Source organism: Alexandromys fortis, unplaced genomic scaffold, assembly GCF_014885135.2.
Source record: "Alexandromys fortis isolate MF-2015 unplaced genomic scaffold, M_Fortis_MF-2015_v1.1 scaffold_213, whole genome shotgun sequence".
NCBI classification, from domain to species: domain Eukaryota; kingdom Metazoa; phylum Chordata; class Mammalia; order Rodentia; family Cricetidae; genus Alexandromys; species Alexandromys fortis.
In genome coordinates, this window is record NW_026068093.1 from 1,159,052 (window position 1) to 1,176,178 (window position 17,127).

The following is a 17,127-nucleotide window of genomic DNA, read 5'->3' on the forward strand; positions in this document are numbered from 1 at the left end:
GGGGACCTGACTGACAGAGCTATTTGGAGGCAAATGCCTGGTCTTACATACTCCCTCTGCTCAGCCTAATTTTGAAATAAAAAGGAATGAATAAATAAAGACAGTTTTCAAGATGTTCATGGAATGGCTTTTCTTTTTCTTTTTTTTTTTTTTTTTACATTTTTTTCAACTAGTTAGGACAAAAACATTACAATGGTTGGCTTCTTTCATTTAGTTACATAAATAAAATTTTTATAAATATCTCTTTATAAACAATATAAATAGCTTTACAACATAAATACATTTATGCATGACGTGAATTTACAAACAGCAACGCTTTACAGCTGGTTTTGCCAGTCACTTTAAAAACTGTCCCTTGTCGTCAAGTCGGTGTAGGAGTGTGTGCTTCATGTATATAATATATATATAATATATAACTTTTTATTTTTCATTTTCAAAAAAAACCCCAAACAATAAAATCATCCCCTCCCCTCCCCAAATAATAATAAAACAGCTGGTGTTGTGTATTGCCAGTACCAGGAGGAAAAAAAAAATAAAAAGAAATGTAAAAGCCACATTGTGTTGGAGGTGTTTCCAGATGCTGGAGGCGGATGACCAAGGATGACCTCAGAGCACGGAGCAGTTCCCAATCCTGAAACACAAAGTGGACACAAGACGCTCAGTTCTGACCTCTTAACTGAAAAAGCCAACTTACAGGGTCTTTCTAGAACCTTTCCCCGTTTCTTACAGTAGCATGAGGCAAAGGGGCCTTTGATCTACAAGTCCTTGATTGGCACCGGCTGGCCCAGCACAGGTGAAGCTGGCCAGACACGCCCCCCCCAACTCCCCAAGTTCTAACTATAGGCTTTGACCTCGGCAATGGGTGAGACACACTGAGGAATGGTGGGGCTCTTTTCGGCTCAGTTTTTGCTATAACGCAAACCCTCGGGCCGTTGCTTTCATATGGTTTTGTGTCTGCTTGGCCGCGTAGGGGCAAAGAAAAGATTATCTCAAGGTGTGTGCGGGCTGTCCCATTCTGAGCTCAAATCCTTGCTTAGATTTGACTTCCCAGAAGGCCCTGAGTCGCTTTGAGCTCACCCATAAAATGGATAATAGCCACCTCTCAGAGTTGGCGCTGGAATTCAACAAAGGGCCACATATTAAGCTTCGGCAGTGTCTGGGTCACAGCAACCCAACAGCGACGAGCGCTTCCTTTCCTAGCTAGCCTGTCTCAGAAACTGGTTGCTTCCAGGAATGAGCAGCCATGCTGGACTGGTGGGGTTTGAAGGATGAGTTAGGCGATGAGCGCTGTACTCAGTCCCTACCAGTGGTGGCGCTAGTGCTCTGTGTTCTGAAAACAGGCAGCCATGCAGGGCCCTCCTAAAGGACGGCGCTCACAAAGGGGTCAGTGCAATTCTCCCTAACTGGCTTCTCTGCCTGTGTTTCAAGTGTGATACTCCTGAGTCCCAGGAGCAAAGTGTCCATTGAGGTCTTGGCCACACCCGAGTCTCTGTCAATAGTATAATCAAAACCTATAACCATCAGCGACAGTCATTATGATGGTGCTTGGGGCCAAAGTGGAGACATGATCACAGCCTCGGGACTTCTCGTCAGTATGAAGAACGAGCCTTGCGCTCTTCCTAAAGACCAGGCGCACCTCACTGGTCTGTTTCACCAGGAGACTGCAGGGTTGGGAGGGGTGAACTCTCTGTCCTCTCACTGGGGCTGGGATAGAGAAGGCTAAGGCTTCTTCTCTATGTTCATTTATGCCGGGAGAACTTCTAGGAGGCTGTTTACCTCCCCTGGCCAATGGGTCCAGAGCCGTAATTGCCTTGATTTCCCCTCCATAACATTTCTCACCACCCTGTGCCCATGGATGCCCAAGACTAAAGCCAAGGCACATTCAGGGAAGCACACCCCAGGCACCCACCCAGAGGTTAACTGACTCTAAAGTCCATTCTTGGCACTTAAAATCACAAACTGAAAATCCAAGTCCTAAGATTCCATCTCTTAGGTATTCCCACAGAAGGTGCCACAGTGGTAGCTTTAGACTTGCCCATAAGTACCAGGATCCGTTCTCTCCCCAAATAAAGGAGAGTAGAGATCCGAACACCCTGCAAAACAGGGGGGCTCAAGACTGGGTGCAGAGGAGAGGGCCAGCTGAGACACAGAGCCAGGGGTACTTGGCAGCGCTGCTAAACTGGGCATGTGTTTTTCTGGTCACTGGCCAATATTTCAAGATCCTTACTGGGTATGATGTGGGTTCCTGAGGGTCTGCCCGTTAAGCTACTTGCAAATTAATATGGGGGCACAAACAAATTCATAAAGCACCGTACTTCTGTGCAAGTCTCTCATGCTGTAAAAAAGGCTCCTGCGAAATGCTTGGGAGGTGTTCCTGTTCCCTATGGGAAAAAAGACTGGCCACTGGCCTCTAGGTTAGGGAGAGCAGCCTCAGCCACAGGGTATGGGGCAAGCAATGGCAGCTGGTGAGCAAGAGCCAAAGCTAGGAAGCAGAAGGGGCCCTCCTGGGAAGCAGTTACCGAAGTGAGGTTCTGTCCTTCCACATCATCAGGGATGAAGAGCGGGAAACAATCCAGGAGGGTCTTTAAGTCACTGAGCAGCCTCAGATGGGGATGTTGGAAGTGGAGGCGGCCAGAGACAGCCCAGAGCACAATGTGGGCGGTGGGCGGGGGTCAGGGTTGGAACAGAACTCATTTAGGACACGCTGAGTTCGAGGTTAGGGCAAGAAATAAGATTTAGTTTGTTCCTTTGCCTCTCTTGAAACAGGGTCACAAGCCCCAAGGGTTCATCTCAGGAGCCCCAGGGCTGCTACAACAGGACCCTGGATAGACCAGTTTGCCCACAGTTGGGTTTAGAGCAGGGGTAAGATTCAGAACGCCCCAGGCAGAAAGGTGTCTTGCTGTGGCCCACGGAAGCTCTTCTCTCCACGGTGAGGAGCGGGCATGTCTACGTGCCTGCCTCACTTCAGGGACATCAGAAAGGCGTTCTTGACACCCCAGCTGCCAACAGAGCTGGCAGATAAATTTACTCTGGACTGGTGGAACACCTTTCCTTTGCTTTTTCCAGGATCTCTCTAACAATTTCCCAGTTGGCTGGGTCGGGACTAACATTGCTAGCTGGCCTGTGGTCCAGGGTGGGGTTGGAGACTCGGCCTATGTTAAGCCTGTTACTGTGTTTTTAGAGGAAGCCAGCCAGGTCCTCTAAGGCTGAACCCGATCTATGACCTTGCTCATGTTCTCTGACCACTTCATTTTCCTAATCTGTAAAATGGGATACGTGAGGTAGCAGGCAAATGTCTAGCTTACACTTGATCCCATGCCCGGATCGGTTGGGGGAAGGTCACAGAGCACAAGGATCAGGGAGTAGGAAATCAAACCGCTTGCACTAGGCAGTGATAGGACTAGGTTCTCCCTGGTGCAGAGCTAGGCGAGCTGGGAGAGTCTCATGGTATTACTCACCGCCGCCAGGGGTCGCTGCACTAACATCCCAGACCGCTCATGGAGCCGATCCGGTCCAGCTTGAGGCCAAAGCAGCCTTTGGACAAGCCCTTCTTGTTGCCGCCTTTGTATTTGCGCGCGTTGGGGTGCTCGTGCAGAAGGCGGGCCCAAGCAGCCCGGGACTTGGTGTCCACGCGCAGGTCCCGGAGCAGTCGCGATCGGTCTCCCTTGAGACTGGCGCCTCCGCCGCCTGGAGTCTTGTCACCTTTTTTCTGATTGCCACCAGCTGCCTGGGGCTCCGCCAGCTCCTCCCCTGGAGGGGTTCGCGGGCCCTGTAGGAAAGAAGAGTGGGCAGGTGAAAGAGTACACGGATGTAGCGCGGGCGACTTTTGCGGGCCCCAGAGTGGAGTGGCCCTCCCCAGCCGTGAGCGCGCCCCCACTGATGTGGAACAGCTGAGTCCAGCATCCACCTGCCACGCAGCCCTTGCTCCTGCTCCTTCGGGAAGCCCCTTGCCCTTCCCGTGCCGCTTGTCCTGCTGGGCACATTGGGGACACTGGAGATGTGCATGACATTCTCCCGAAGCTGAGGAATGAATCAGAGAAGTCCTAGCTTTGTAGGCACAAGTCCGAAGGGTCTTCCTTTCCTGCGCACCGCATCCTCCCATGCTCCTCACAAACCAAGTGTCCCCGCAACAGCACCCACCTTTGGTGGCGTCCCGGGCTTGGCCTCGGAGAGCCGGAGTGAGAGTAGCGTTAGCAGCAGGGCACAGGCGATCAGCTGGGAGAGGTGCATGGTGCCGATAAGGCCGAGGGTGCAGTCTGCAGCTGGGACGGCCGGTGAGCAGTCCGGCAGGCAGATGAGGAGCAGGCTGGCTAGGCGAGCGCGGGTCCCACTGCTGCACGGCGCCGGCTGGGTGCGCTCTGAGTCCGTGGCTCGGCTGGTGCCTTTATAATCCAACCTGCCGCTGATGTCATCTTCCCGCCCACCGGGCAGCCAGGGCCAATGGTACAGCGCACGAGGCCGAATCGACGGCCGGGAGGGGGGCGCGGGGGCTCTCCCTTCTGCCCCCACCCACATCCCACCTCCAAAGATCCCGCGGCTCGGCCGGCTGCGCTCAGAGCCACAGAGCGGCGCGCAGAAGAGAATTTCATTTGTAGAATGAGCTCGCTCTAGTCCTCAGGCTTCTAGGCGTCCAATGCGCTGTGTACCGACTGGGTCTTCACCGCGCGCCCTGTTCCTGGTATGCATCTGTACTACTCTTGCAGGTGCAAAGGCTTAGAAGAAATGTCCTTTATGCATAATTACACAGGTAGAAAGTTGGTGCAGCCTGAAATCCAAGTAGATCGCCCTGTTTTCAGACTCTTCCCTAACGCCTGACACGTGTTAGATAGGGTGGAAGAGCTGACCTCCCCCGCCCCGCCCCGCTCTTACATTGGGGAGGCAGAGGATGGGGTCTAGAGATTCCCACTGGGAGCGCTTGCCTGCTGTAGCTGTAAAGGAAAGGTATAAGCCTCTATTACCAGAGCAAGGATGTCCTCAACCCATGTGTATGAGCCAGGGATGTGTGTGTGTGTGTGTGTGTGTGTGTGTGTGTGTGTGTGTGTGTGTGGCGTTGGGAGGCTAGGAGGCAGGTGACTTTCCTTCAGCGGTGTAGTGACCCTGCCTGCAGGTGGGAATGTCTACTTTAGTGTCCTGAACACCATAAAAAGCTATAGGCAGCACCGGGGACTTACCCAGCCCCCAGCCTTGGCAGGCCATCATCACCATTGAGTTTGGGGCTGTAGAGAATTGCTTTCTGGCTATGGATACCAGGTCATTTATCCCTGCTGCACACATCTCTTCTTGGTCTGGAATCTTGGTCCCTCAGACTCTTGGGAGCCCCGTAACCTAGCAGCCGCTAGAGACCTTGTAGTCTCAAGATGTAAGTGACATGCAGGAGTTCGTGTCCCTTCTGCTGAACCCGTCTCTAGAAGGAAAGAACCCCAGGGAGGGGGGTGGGAGGCAGGAGTCAGAGGTAGCATTTTACAGAGAGAGGGAGATGGAGGACGGTGGGAAGGACTGCTGGGGTCACCATAGGTCTGGAGGACCAAACATCTGGAAGGTACAGAGGAAGTGAGGGCAAAGTGGCTTCATTGTTTGCCTCCTTCTTCCTTGTCCTTTCCCACCATGACACCCCAAAGTCCCCAGACGAGAACTACAAGCTCCTTCCAGCCTTTTGTTTAGGAGAAGATTCGAGGTGAAGCCTGATTTGGGTCGGCAGGTTAATTTCAAATCCTTTGTCAGTTCTGGAAGAGTGGCTGCCCACCTCCCCACTCCTCCCACACAGGCCTTTCTATATTAAAAGTATGAATTGACAGCCCTGTTGTATCAAAGAAGGAAAGAGAAGCAAGGAGGGCGAGGGTGAGAACTTCAGCCGGCCTGTGCAACTTCTCTTGCCCAAGAGGCAGGAGAGTAGCATTCAAACTCGTAAGGTCCCTTATTAAGGGTAGGCTGGGAGCATTCAGTCCTGATAGCTACCTCTTTTCTAATGTCTACAAGGGCTCCCCACCCCCGTCTGTGTGTCCTGGGTGTATTTGGGGATGGCCTGGTAATGAGGTCTTCTCTAGCAGCTTTGAGGCTAATGGTAAAGCTGACACCTTCAGTCCTGTGTATAACTACATCCTGCACTCCATTTTCCATCTCTTTGAGGGAAACTTTTAAATTTTATTGGTGTGTGTGTAGGCATGTGTTACCGTGGTGTACACGTGAAGGCCAGAGGACAACATGCAGTAGTCAGTTCTCTCCTTCCGTCCAGTGAGGCCTGGGAGTGGAACTCAGGCTTCCTGGAGGCAAGAACCTGAACACGCTAAGCCATTTATTTCACTAACCCTGCAAAAGCGACTCTTTTGATGACCTGTGGTGCTTTTTTCTTTTCTTTTTTTTTTTTTTTTTTGGTTTTTCAAGACAGGGTTTCTCTGTGGCTTTGGAGCCTGTCCTGGAACTAGCTCTTGTAGACCAGGCTGGTCTCGAATAAAGGCGTGCGCCACCACTGCCCGGCCTTTTTTTTTTTTTTTTTTTTTGATTCCTGAGCTATGGTCACTTAGGATAGATCAGGGATGAGTTAATCTTGGGCTAGGCTTCCCTGTTGCCTCTACTGCCTCTACTGTAGCTTCCTTTGCTGGGGCTGGAACTGGGTGGACAGGAAGTCCAGGGCCAGTCTGCAGGGACTTTGGGGCAGGGTGGTGATGAACACGTAAGTGCTTAGAGACTCAAAGTTTCCTGCTCCTCATGGCTTCCCTCCTGGGCCTAGATTTGAAATCTTAGCTCCCTTTCTCTGGGAAGTCTACTTTTTCTGCCTTTGGCTCCAGGGACCTGGTGGAGGTGAGGGAGCCGTGGGCCAGCCCACCGAGTAACTGAACTGATCAGGTAGGTACTGCACAGAAAGTTCAGTGTTAAAAAGTTTCTGGGGGGCTGGAGAGAGGACTCAGCAATAAAGGTCATGTATTGCTCTTGCAGAGAGCCCGAGGTTGGTCCCTAGCACACGGTTGAGGGGGGAAACCTCACAACCACTTGTAATTCTAGCTCCAGGGGATTGATGCTTCCTTCTGACCTCTACCAGCAACAATACTCATGTGCCCATACCCCCACAGGGACACAGACTCATACACATGATTAAAAATTAAAATAAATCTAAAGAAAATACCCAGCAAACAAAAGTCCTCAATTCCTCCTGACTCAAAGGAGCGAGAAAAGACTCTTAGGGTTCAAGGGGTTAGCAGTTTTGTAGGGCATCTGATCTGTTGTCGTTTGTGACTGTCTACAGGGCTGCCTCTCAGCCTGCTCAACACTCAGAGTTCCCCTCAGTAAGGAAGATGACGCAAAATGGACACTGGCTTCATCAAGAGGTCATGTCAAGAGGGCGCCTTTCTCAATCGCAGCCAACAGGGCAGGTTTCCCAGAGAAGTCTGCACTGAGCATGTCACACAGGGAGAAAAGGGAGAGAGAGTAACATCCTTGGGTTGACGGGAAAGACTAGGACTTAGAAGTATTGTGTAAGAGACAAACAACAGAAACCAATCAGATGAGACACTTCCGAAAGGACAACCCTGTGAGACTGAGAGAGACAGAGAGACAGGGGGGCAATGGTGGCAAAGAAGCCAAGAGTGAGGGAGGGTAGAAGGCTTTGCGTAGGGTACCCAGTGGAAGCAGGCCCAGAAGAGAGGCAGTTCTGGGGTCCAAAGTGGTAGTGCTAGGTGTGAGAGAGGGTTTTCTCCATAAAGTGACTGTGTGCTTGGGGTGGGAGAGTAAGTGAGCCTGGGGGTGGAGGTGCAAGGAAGCTAAGTCAGAGGGACAGTGGCCAGTTGTGGGCAGGGGCAGATAGAGCAGGGAGTGACAAGTCGGATAAAAGCTGAATGAACCAAACTCCAAACCTCGGGCATTGAGTATGGTGTGGTCAAGACCCTTCTCTCTCTCCTGGCTCTTTGAAGGGCAGGGACCTAAGATAAAGACCCTGTCCTCACGATCCCACTTCCCCCCTTTTCCTCTCTAAGAAGGGGAAGGGAAAGTGTGCCCATCACAGAAGGCTTTCCTGGGATAGTGCTGTCCAGTCCGGAATGGATGGAAAGCCCAAGACGTCCCGTTGTAAAGGTGTGTAAAGCTTCTGGGAAGCTGGGGAAGGACCACCATGACAGGGCTGTCCTCTCAAGAACAGGAGGTAGGCAGGAGCTACTGGCAGGGATGCCCCCTCCTGTCCCTGGAGTAATGGGTGGATTCTCAGGCCCTCAGAGGAGGGAGGATCGCTGAGAAGCCCATCTGTTCTCTCTGCAATTATTTCATCCCGGGGCCCCTTTCCAGCTGCATAACTTCTCAGAGAGGACACTAAACAGGCTGTGAGCTGTTGTTGGGGAGGCCAGGCAGGGAAATTGCAGCAGGATTCTGGCCAAATCTCATCATTGTGAGGGGCCTTCAGTTTCACCACCTGTAATTGGGAAAAGGCCGTCCTTGCCTCCTGGACAGGGGCAGAGTGAATCTGGCCAGGGAGGCAGGAAGCAGCTGAGGCAGATGGGGGATCTGAATGTTACCGCTCACACGTACACACTCTTCCAGGCGGCAGGGCCCAACGTGATGAATGGGACTGTTTGATAGTGCACAGCCGTGGGGGACATAGAGGCTTGGCTAGGTCTCCTTGGACCTGGCACCTCCCCCAAGAGGCCTGCACCTACGGGCCTGGCCTTTAGGAGAGGAGTGGGAGGCCAAGAAAATGTCATCAGGCATCCTTTGTAGGCCAGAAATTCCAGTAAAGATTTGAATCTTTTCCTGACCCTAGGACACCCCCCCCACCTGACAAGGCAGCTGCCCTCCTTCCTCTTTCCCAGAGGCCCTGCCAGCACCTGCTCCAGATGGCCTCCAACCCCACTGTCCTACGCAGGCCCATGACGTCAGAGTTTATCCCTCTCCGCCCGTCTTTTCTTTTCCTTGTAAAAAGAACGATGGGGTCCTCTCACAGATAGGCTCAGTTCCTTCGTGGGAATGACTGCTCCTCATCTGGCTGTCAACAGGTAGGTGAGGGGGGCAGAGCTGAGGCTTAACCCCTGAGAAAGTCATCAGAGTGAGGGAGATGGGCCTTCCCAGAAGAACCAGGCTCAGCACCCCAACATCCACGTGAAGCCCACACCAGATGTTTGGGTCTGCTGCCAGGCCGTTGCCCTGGGGATGAGGTCTTGCCTTGGCTGGGCTGTGGTAAAACGCTGGTTTGGTGCAGCTTTCCAAGCGGTGAGCCACACTCTTCGGCTGCTGTGAGGGCCTTCGCTTCAGGCCCACAGGAAGGGCCATGTTGTTTGTTCATAGAGACAATATTTCAGATTTGCTGGAGGCCACAGTCTTCAAGGGGGGTTACTTGTGAAAGACAGAGGGGACTCCAAGTGTCTTTCGGATGCCCCTTAAATTGGCCTCTTCACCAAAAGGATCATGAGATGGGCTGGCCAGGACGTAGGGCCACAGTTAGCTTGAGGAAACCATTTCTCCAGGTTTTCTAAGTCAGAAAGTTCTCATTTGCCCCCTATGATCATGTACTGCCCCCTGGTGAGTGGTCAGTTTCTAGAACTAGTACCGACCAGAGACACATGACCATGCCAAGGGCTCAAGATAGTTGGAAAGAACACACCACTTGCAACGCCGGCTTCACAGAGATTGGAAAACTCTTTAAATTCTGAAGTGCATAAATTGCTTGAACAACCACCACAGTGACTGTGTGAATTGTCTTTGGGCTGAAGAACAACATTATATAACGACCTGTCCCTGCCTTATGTCCCAGTGTGGGCTGGCAAGGTGAAGTGACATTCCCCTGAGTCAATAGCCTCCTTTGCCATGTAGAAATAATTCTAAGAGAAAGCCATGGCTTAGAGGGCTAGGAACTTCCTTGCAAGCAGCTGATTGGGAGCTTGGTCCCCATGGAGGTGGTGAAAGGCAGAGACAGTTCAGTGGACTGGACATCGGCCTTGACTGCCTGGATCTTGACCCCCTAGAAGAGCTGGAATGCCAAGAGGTAGTTTTCTCAGGTGCCCTTGAGTTTATGCACTTAGGTGCATAACCTGGGCTAGGTCTGTCTCATCAACAGCTTCCAACTAGCTCCTGCGTTATTGGAGGAGCCCCATGGGGAACGTCTGTCACACTGCCAGAACAGTTCCTGGGGCAGAGGGGACACGCCAGGAGCATCTGCTCTCTTGTGCTGAGGTTGTCATCAATGCAAATATTCTCGTAAATATTGTGACTAATGGCTACACAGTGGTTCTCTCTGGGCCCACTCTGTGTGGCGCATCATGGACTAACTGTGGGTGGGCCATTTCCAAACTCTCCTGGCTGTGCAAGGCCTTTCAACATGTCTCTTTTCTGTTTCACCCCCAAGGTAAGTGTCTGTTGCTTACCCAGAGCCCCAAACAGTCCTCAGGGGCCATAGTTTTCAGTCCTTCATTTCATCTGTGGGATAACGCATCTGTTGGAGTCCTTATTTTTACACAAGCTTTCAGGTAATGGTGAAGGCACCTGGGAGAACCCTGTTCTTCTTCACACAGTGACGAGTAGCTGGGCAAAGGTGATGATGCACAGAGAAGCAAGATTAGATGGACCGTGTGGCTTCTTCCTCGAGTCCACAGAGTGAATCACATGGGCAGTGGCCAGGGACAGGGTCTGGGCTGTCACGGCAGCTTTTAAATGATAGTGTTTTGAATTATGGTCAAGGGATGACTGAAGGAATAGTGCTGTCTCCAGAACGAGATGCTTCCTGAATTGGTTTCTGGAGAGCTGGGCGAAATGAACGTGGCATATACTCACAGGCGAGATTCCACAAAGCAAGTATTTCTAACTTCAGAACTCTCTTAAACTGTTAGCTTGTTTCTTTCCCTGAGCTCAGAGAAACATCAAGACAAGTGAAGCACTCCAAGGAACCCCAGAAGCTGGGTGGTAACTGAGGGGGTAGGGACAGGGGGAGTGCTTTGAACTTATAATGGGAGGAAATGTGGACTCTCCAGCCAGGGGCCATAACCTTGACCTGATTCCAGACTGAGTTTCCCATCTGCCAGATTGCAGAGAGGGGGCAGCAGAAAATCTGGGGTGGCGGACAGGGCTGCTTATGGAGAATCTTCAAGGTTAGCCACTTGGAGGGTGAGCAGCCACTTGCTTTGGTTTCTGACCATGTCTGCAATGGGTGGCCTGGACAGGGACGTTCTTCCGAGCCCCAAGACTGTGCTGTCTTTGGAACCATGTCTGTGGGTTTCCATATGGCTCTCTCCTGCTGACGAAATACTTTTGTCCCGTGGTTAAGTACTCACAGGAGTGAGACATAGTTATCTGAGCATGTCATTGCCATATAGCCCCAATTACCACTGAGCCTTCCTTCTCTGACTCCGCCATCTTTTCAGGAAACTTCTACATCTATTTCAACAGGTCCCCAAACTGGCTGCCAGACTGTAGGTGCTTAGTAGATGCACAGTGACCGAAGACTAGAACGATGCTGTGTCTCAGGAAGGAACAGCCTGGCTCTGCCCTTGAGGTGGAAATGTCTGGCAAAGCCTCCAGCTGGTCCACTTTGCAGATGGAGCTGAGAAGTTCCCAACTCATTTTCCGATTTGCCTTCAGTTGTTCCTGGGGCCTCACCACTGTCTAGGCTTAGCCAGCAAGCTGGCTGATGTCCAGTCAATCATGGGGACAGGCTGGGGAACAAGGCCCCATGCCCCTTTTAGAACATCTGCTGGGCGGACAGCTGTCTCCACCTTGCGCAGAGCAGCGCTAGTGAGAATGTGGTGTGTGGCCTAGCAGATTACCGGACACGGCTCCTCTGCTACCAGTGGCCATTTTGTGGGGGAGAGGAACCACAGGATTCTGGGGCCTTTGTCACACTTGTCAGCGGTCATTCCCCTGGGACTTTCTCTCCATTTTTTCCTATTTAACTCCTGGGAGGTCTGGGAAGGACAGGGCCAGACTCTCTGTGAATGCTGTGTCCATAGAGGGTGCTAAGATCTGGCCTCTGGTGTCAGGAGAGCGGCCTTCCCATGTGGGAAGACTACAAAGCCATCGACGCCACTTCGGGAATGCTGGCCTTGCCTTGGACTCCCAGCCAGGCATGCTGTGGGGTTCCTGGGCCTCAGAGCCAATGAAGGACCCAACTTAGACTGACTTGAAGAAACCATTCTCAGCACTGGCCATCAGTGGTCACAGCCTCTGTCTCTAACTTCACAGGTAGAGAAGCAGAGTCTCATAGTTCAACTCCATTCCCAATGCCTCCTCGGGCTGACACTCCCCTGGAGGAGAACTCTGGCTCGAAGCTGCCGCAGAGTTTGAGACCAAGACAAAAGGAACTGAGACAAGACAGTGGCTCAGACAGGGCTGGTCCTTATGTCTGGGAGGGTCTGCCTGGGCCCAGTAGCTGAACAGCTTCCAGATGAGGCAGAATGGGCTCAAAGAACCTGCCCAAAGCCCCGGGATGGAGGATCAGCTCACACGGTTCTCTGGTATAGAACTCTAAGGTGGGCGTCAGCAGCCTTGTATTTCTTAGGTCCAGGACAGGGCCAAGAGGCCAAGAGAGGAGCAGGCAGGCAGCTGACCCTCAGAAGAATTGCCCAGAAGTGGACAAGCCCAGAGCTGGGACAAGCCCAGAGCTGGGTACAGACAGGAAAAGAAAGACAAGTGTTTGCCGGGGACCTAGAGGCTTGGCCCTTTCGCATGAGCTCATGCGCTAAGTTGCCCTCAGGCTTCGCATGCCAGGAGCCTGGCACAGCTGCTCCCACACACACTCTAGCAGGCTCTGACACTGGAGGTGGAGCCCAAGGAATCCAGCTTGGAGCTGATGTGGCCTAGGTTGCACTTGGTTGGATGGAATGGAATGATCGAACAGTCTTTATAAAGTTAGTCTCTCTTTTTTTGAAAAATTGATCTTAATTTGTTTTTAATCGTACACATAAAGGTGTCTGTGTGTGCCACGGCACATGTGTGTATATCAGAGGACAACTTTCACGAGTCGATACACTGGGGATCAATGTCAGTTTTCCAAGTTTTTGCAGCAAATGCTTTTACCCACTGACCCATCTTGCTGACTCTAATGTCATTGTCTGTTGAGGGGAGAGAGAATATTTTGCCCGCTATCGTAGGGCACGACAGAGTGAAAGTTAGCAGCAAAACATGCGAATCCTTCACCAGTTCATTCGCGGACTTTCTGGTGCAAAGAGTGGATGGCAGGAGACTCAGGTTTGGAAATTCCTAACAGCTCGGGGCCAGGTTTGACCAGGTATCTCCTAGTGGCCTCTTTCCAACCCCTTAATGCACTTCATCTCTATTCAGTAGAGCTCGGGTTCAGGATTTAGGTCAGGGCTAGAGTTAGAGTTGTCTTCTGTGGTTTCAAAAGACTTTTTGGAATATTTTGAAAACCAGATTATAGTTGTTGTTGTTATTATTATTATGTGGCTTTTTTCCCCCAGACAGAGTCTTATATTGTAGCTCAGGCTGACCTGGCACTCACTAAGTAGCTGAGGCTGGCCTCAGAGTCTCAGATATTCTCTCTTCTTAGACTTCTGAGTGCTTGGATTATAAGGCTCTGATAATTAAATCTTTTTAACTAATTAATTTTTTATTTAGAAATTTTTTCACATGATATATATTTTTTCATAGTCTTTCCTCTCCCCCCAAATCCTCCCAGATCCTTCCTACCCAACTTCATGTTCTCTATCTCAAAAATAATAATGATAGAAACCTTAATAACTATCATTTCTAAACAAATAATCAAATAAAAAATGGGATACAGACCTAAACAGAGAATTCTCAACAAACAAATCTAAAATGGCTGAAGGACACTTAAAGAAATGTTCAACATCCTTAGTCATCAGAGAAATGCAAATCAAAACAACTCTGAGATTCCATCTTATACCAGTCAGAATGGCCAAGATCAAAAACACTGATGACAACTTATGCTGGAGAGGATGTAGGGTAAAGGGAACACTCCTCCACTTTGGTGAGAGTGCAAAATGGTACAGCCCCTTTGGATATCGGTGTGGCAATTTCTCAGAAAATTAGGCAACAACCTACCTCAAGACCCAGCAATATCACTGTTGGGTATATACCCAAAGGATGCTCAATCGTACCACAAGGACATGTGCTCAACTATGTTCACAGCAGCATTATTCATAATAGCCAGAACCTATAAACAACTTGGATGCCCCTTGACTGAAGAATGGATAAAGAAGATGTGATACATTTACACAATGGAGTACTACAGAGTGGAAAAAAAATAATGACATCTTGAAATTTGCAGGCAAATAGATGGATCTAGAAAAAACTGTATTGTTAACACAGACCCAGAAAGACAAATACGATATGTATTCACTCATAAGTGGCTTTTAGACATAAAGCAAAGAAAAAAAAACCAATCTACAGTCCACATCCCCAGAGAACCTAGACAACAAAGAGGACCCTAAGAGAGACATAAATTGATCTACATAGGAAAGAGTAAAAGACAGGATCTCCTGAGTAAATTAGGAGCATGGGGATCACAGGAGAGGGTAGAAGGGAAGAGGAGAGGAAGGGAGGGGAGCAGAGAAAAGTGTATAGCTCAATAAAAAACAATTAAAAAAGAAGAAAAGGAAAGAAAACTCTATCGTTTCCATGTTCACTGTGACACTTTTTCCCACTCTGCTTTACAAAGGTCAGTGTCCATTACATCCTTATGCTTCCTGTAGTCCCCGTTTGTTACTAGCATGTGTGGTCCCTGGAGGCCATCTATCCCTGTAAAGCCTGGTCTCTTCTGCCCCTGTCCCTCAACTCCCAGCCTGGATGGAAAAGTCCTCTCCAGAGACTCTAAGAGTGGGCTACAAAGCGGTTTTGATTCTGCTTGAGTCTAACATCTTTATTTAAATGGTACAGAGGGGAAACTCAGTTCCGAAATGTTTTAGATCTGAGTAAGCATCTCAGGTGGGACAGAGCGCAGAGACTCACTCCTCTTTCCCACACCGGCATCTCCATAGAGGACGTGAGCACGCAGCCTCTATATTCTTCTGTTGTGGTTTTACAAACATAGCTGTGTGGACATGGATGTATTACGCTCTGACCTGTCTGGAATGTTCTGTGGTAAGAGGAGAGGAAAGCTCTATCTGCTGTTCCTAGGCCCCTACTACTTCTTTCCCAGGGGAGCGGAGTGGTGATTATGTCTCTCATCATTTGGATTTTACTCGATTCAGGAAATAGCTAACTTAGACGAATGTGTTCACATATGCCATGCGGTTGTTTCCTTTTTTGTTGTTTTGTTTTAAATAGGATCTCACAGAACTCCAGCAGGCCTCAAACTGGCTCTGTAGACTAGCACGACCTTGAATTTTGATCCCCCTGCCTCTAGGCCTCCAGAGTCCTGAAACAGGTGTATGTTACCACAGCTGGCTTTTTACCATAAAGTTTTGACAATTGCTATTTATGTCCAATATATTTTCAGGAATTTTCCCTGATTTTGCCTTAAGAATTTTCCTGAAACCTATTTTTCCATATAAATGTTATCACTTTATAAACTTTTATAGAATTAATTTTAATTTTAATTAGTCATATTTTATTTTCACTTAAACTCTTATAATGGCTAGTTAATTTTACTGTCTTGTGATCAGAGAATATAACCTATAATATTTGTATGATATGAAAATTGCTATCATTTTCTTTCTTCCTGAACACAAGCTCTTGAACTAGTGACTGAAAGAAGCCCCATTCTAGCTGTAAGGGACTTCATTGGTACCTAGGGCCTTCTGGGTAGTGGAAAATTCATCTCTGAGGCTCATGGGAAGGTTGGAAGAAGCTGGATCTTAGGGCAGTGAACTGCCCCAGTCATTTGGAAGCAGGAATTTCCCAAATGAGTGACTGGGGGTGAGGCTGGGTGTCTAAGTTCGTACCATGGCCGACCCTGATGTCTGCTATGCTCTGTAACTGCTCGACGGTCCTAGGAACATTTGAAAGAATGTTCTTTGTTCTTCTAAGGGAATTGAGAAGAGGGTTGGTGTTCTGTTCTGAGTGAACAGCCAAGGGGCTGTGGTATGGAGATGTCCTTCTTCCGCCATATCTTATGGGTGTCCTAAGCCTTTCCAGAGAAAGACTTTGGATCCATACTGGCAGGCTGTTGCCTTGCCCTTCCCGAGCAGCATGGAGTGCCCGTTCTTTGTGATCTTACCAACGCTGGCTGTGACAACCCTTTCACCTTTACTAATCTAGTAAAAAAGCTTCTCACAGGTTTTGTGGAGGTGGTGGTAACGTGTGTTCATTTTTCTTTCATTCTTGTTTTTTTTTAAATGTCCCTTGGTGTCCAGTGAGCATTCACATACTCTCCCCACTGACCATTTGTCAATCTTGATTGATGACCGCTTTATATCTATCACCCATTTTCCACTGGGGTATCTGTTTCTCTAACCGGTTTTATCTACCAAGAACATTGCATCCATGGTCTCTCACGTGTCAAAATGCCCTCAGTTTCTGCTCTGGCTTTTAAATACATGTGAATGCCATATGGAAATTTCTATTTTTAATGTAGTGAAATCCATCATTTTTAAATGTTTTCTAGCTTTGGAGTCATTTTTAGAAAAACCCTTCCTCTCACCCCTCGAGCCTGAATCAGCACACACCGACTTTCTCTAGCACTGTTCTGGAAGCATTTTGTGCGTGTCAATGTGTAATATATGTCTTCACTCCGGGCCCATCTGGCATTTATTAGGTGTGAGGTAGGCATCCAGCTTCAGCTTTCGCCGTGGAAAAGCTCAAAGCAGGTGCTCTTAATCACCTACCACAGTCCCTCTTAAAATCCAAGTAAAACGCTGAGCACCCCATTTCAGACGGCACGGACTCCCTGATAACCAAGGCTAACGCCGCTCAGAAACCAGTGCTCTCGGCCCCACTGAGTGAGGGTTCAAGACCCATTCATCCAGTCGTTCAACGGAAGAAAGTTAAATACAGAAAGACTGATTTAAAAAACAACCAAAAGAGATTGCTTTTTCGTCATCTTTTCCTTGCAGGGTTAGTGGCCTTGGCCATTTACCGAGTCCTCTCATGTTCCTGGCAGTGAACGTGTCAGGGAATGTGCTTAGCAGCCAGTGTCTGTGGGCTGGAGTCAAGAGGGATGAGCATCTGGCCCATACAAAGGTGGGGTTCAGTTACCACAATGCAGTTCCAACAGAAGAAGGGATGGAGTCCAACTGGTTT

The 17,127-nt window shown here is 49.6% G+C and overlaps 2 protein-coding genes across 9 annotated transcripts in view; both read right to left on the reverse strand.

The window, feature by feature from the left end:
* Nucleotides 1-17,127, reverse strand: part of Htr2b (5-hydroxytryptamine receptor 2B) — a 748,006-nt gene that overhangs the window by 605,601 nt on the left and 125,278 nt on the right. The gene's annotated exons all lie outside the window — the stretch shown is intronic.
* Nucleotides 151-4,340, reverse strand: Nppc (natriuretic peptide C). The gene is made up of 3 exons (XM_050123131.1): nt 4,141-4,340; nt 3,459-3,769; nt 151-631 (listed from the first exon to the last, which is right to left on the reverse strand). Exons 1-2 carry the CDS (start codon nt 4,228-4,230, stop codon nt 3,479-3,481), a joined length of 381 nt encoding a protein of 126 aa, XP_049979088.1. The 5' UTR covers nt 4,231-4,340; the 3' UTR covers nt 151-631; nt 3,459-3,478.

Excerpts from the sequence above, each read along its gene's own strand:
- Nppc (XM_050123131.1), bottom strand. The coding sequence starts at position 4,230 with ATGCACCTCTCCCAGCTGATCGCCTGTGCCCTGCTGCTAACGCTACTC. Across the intron at positions 3,770-4,140 it reads AGCCCGGGACGCCACCAAAG|GGCCCGCGAACCCCTCCAGG; the intron begins GTGGGTGCTGTT and ends TCTTTCCTACAG.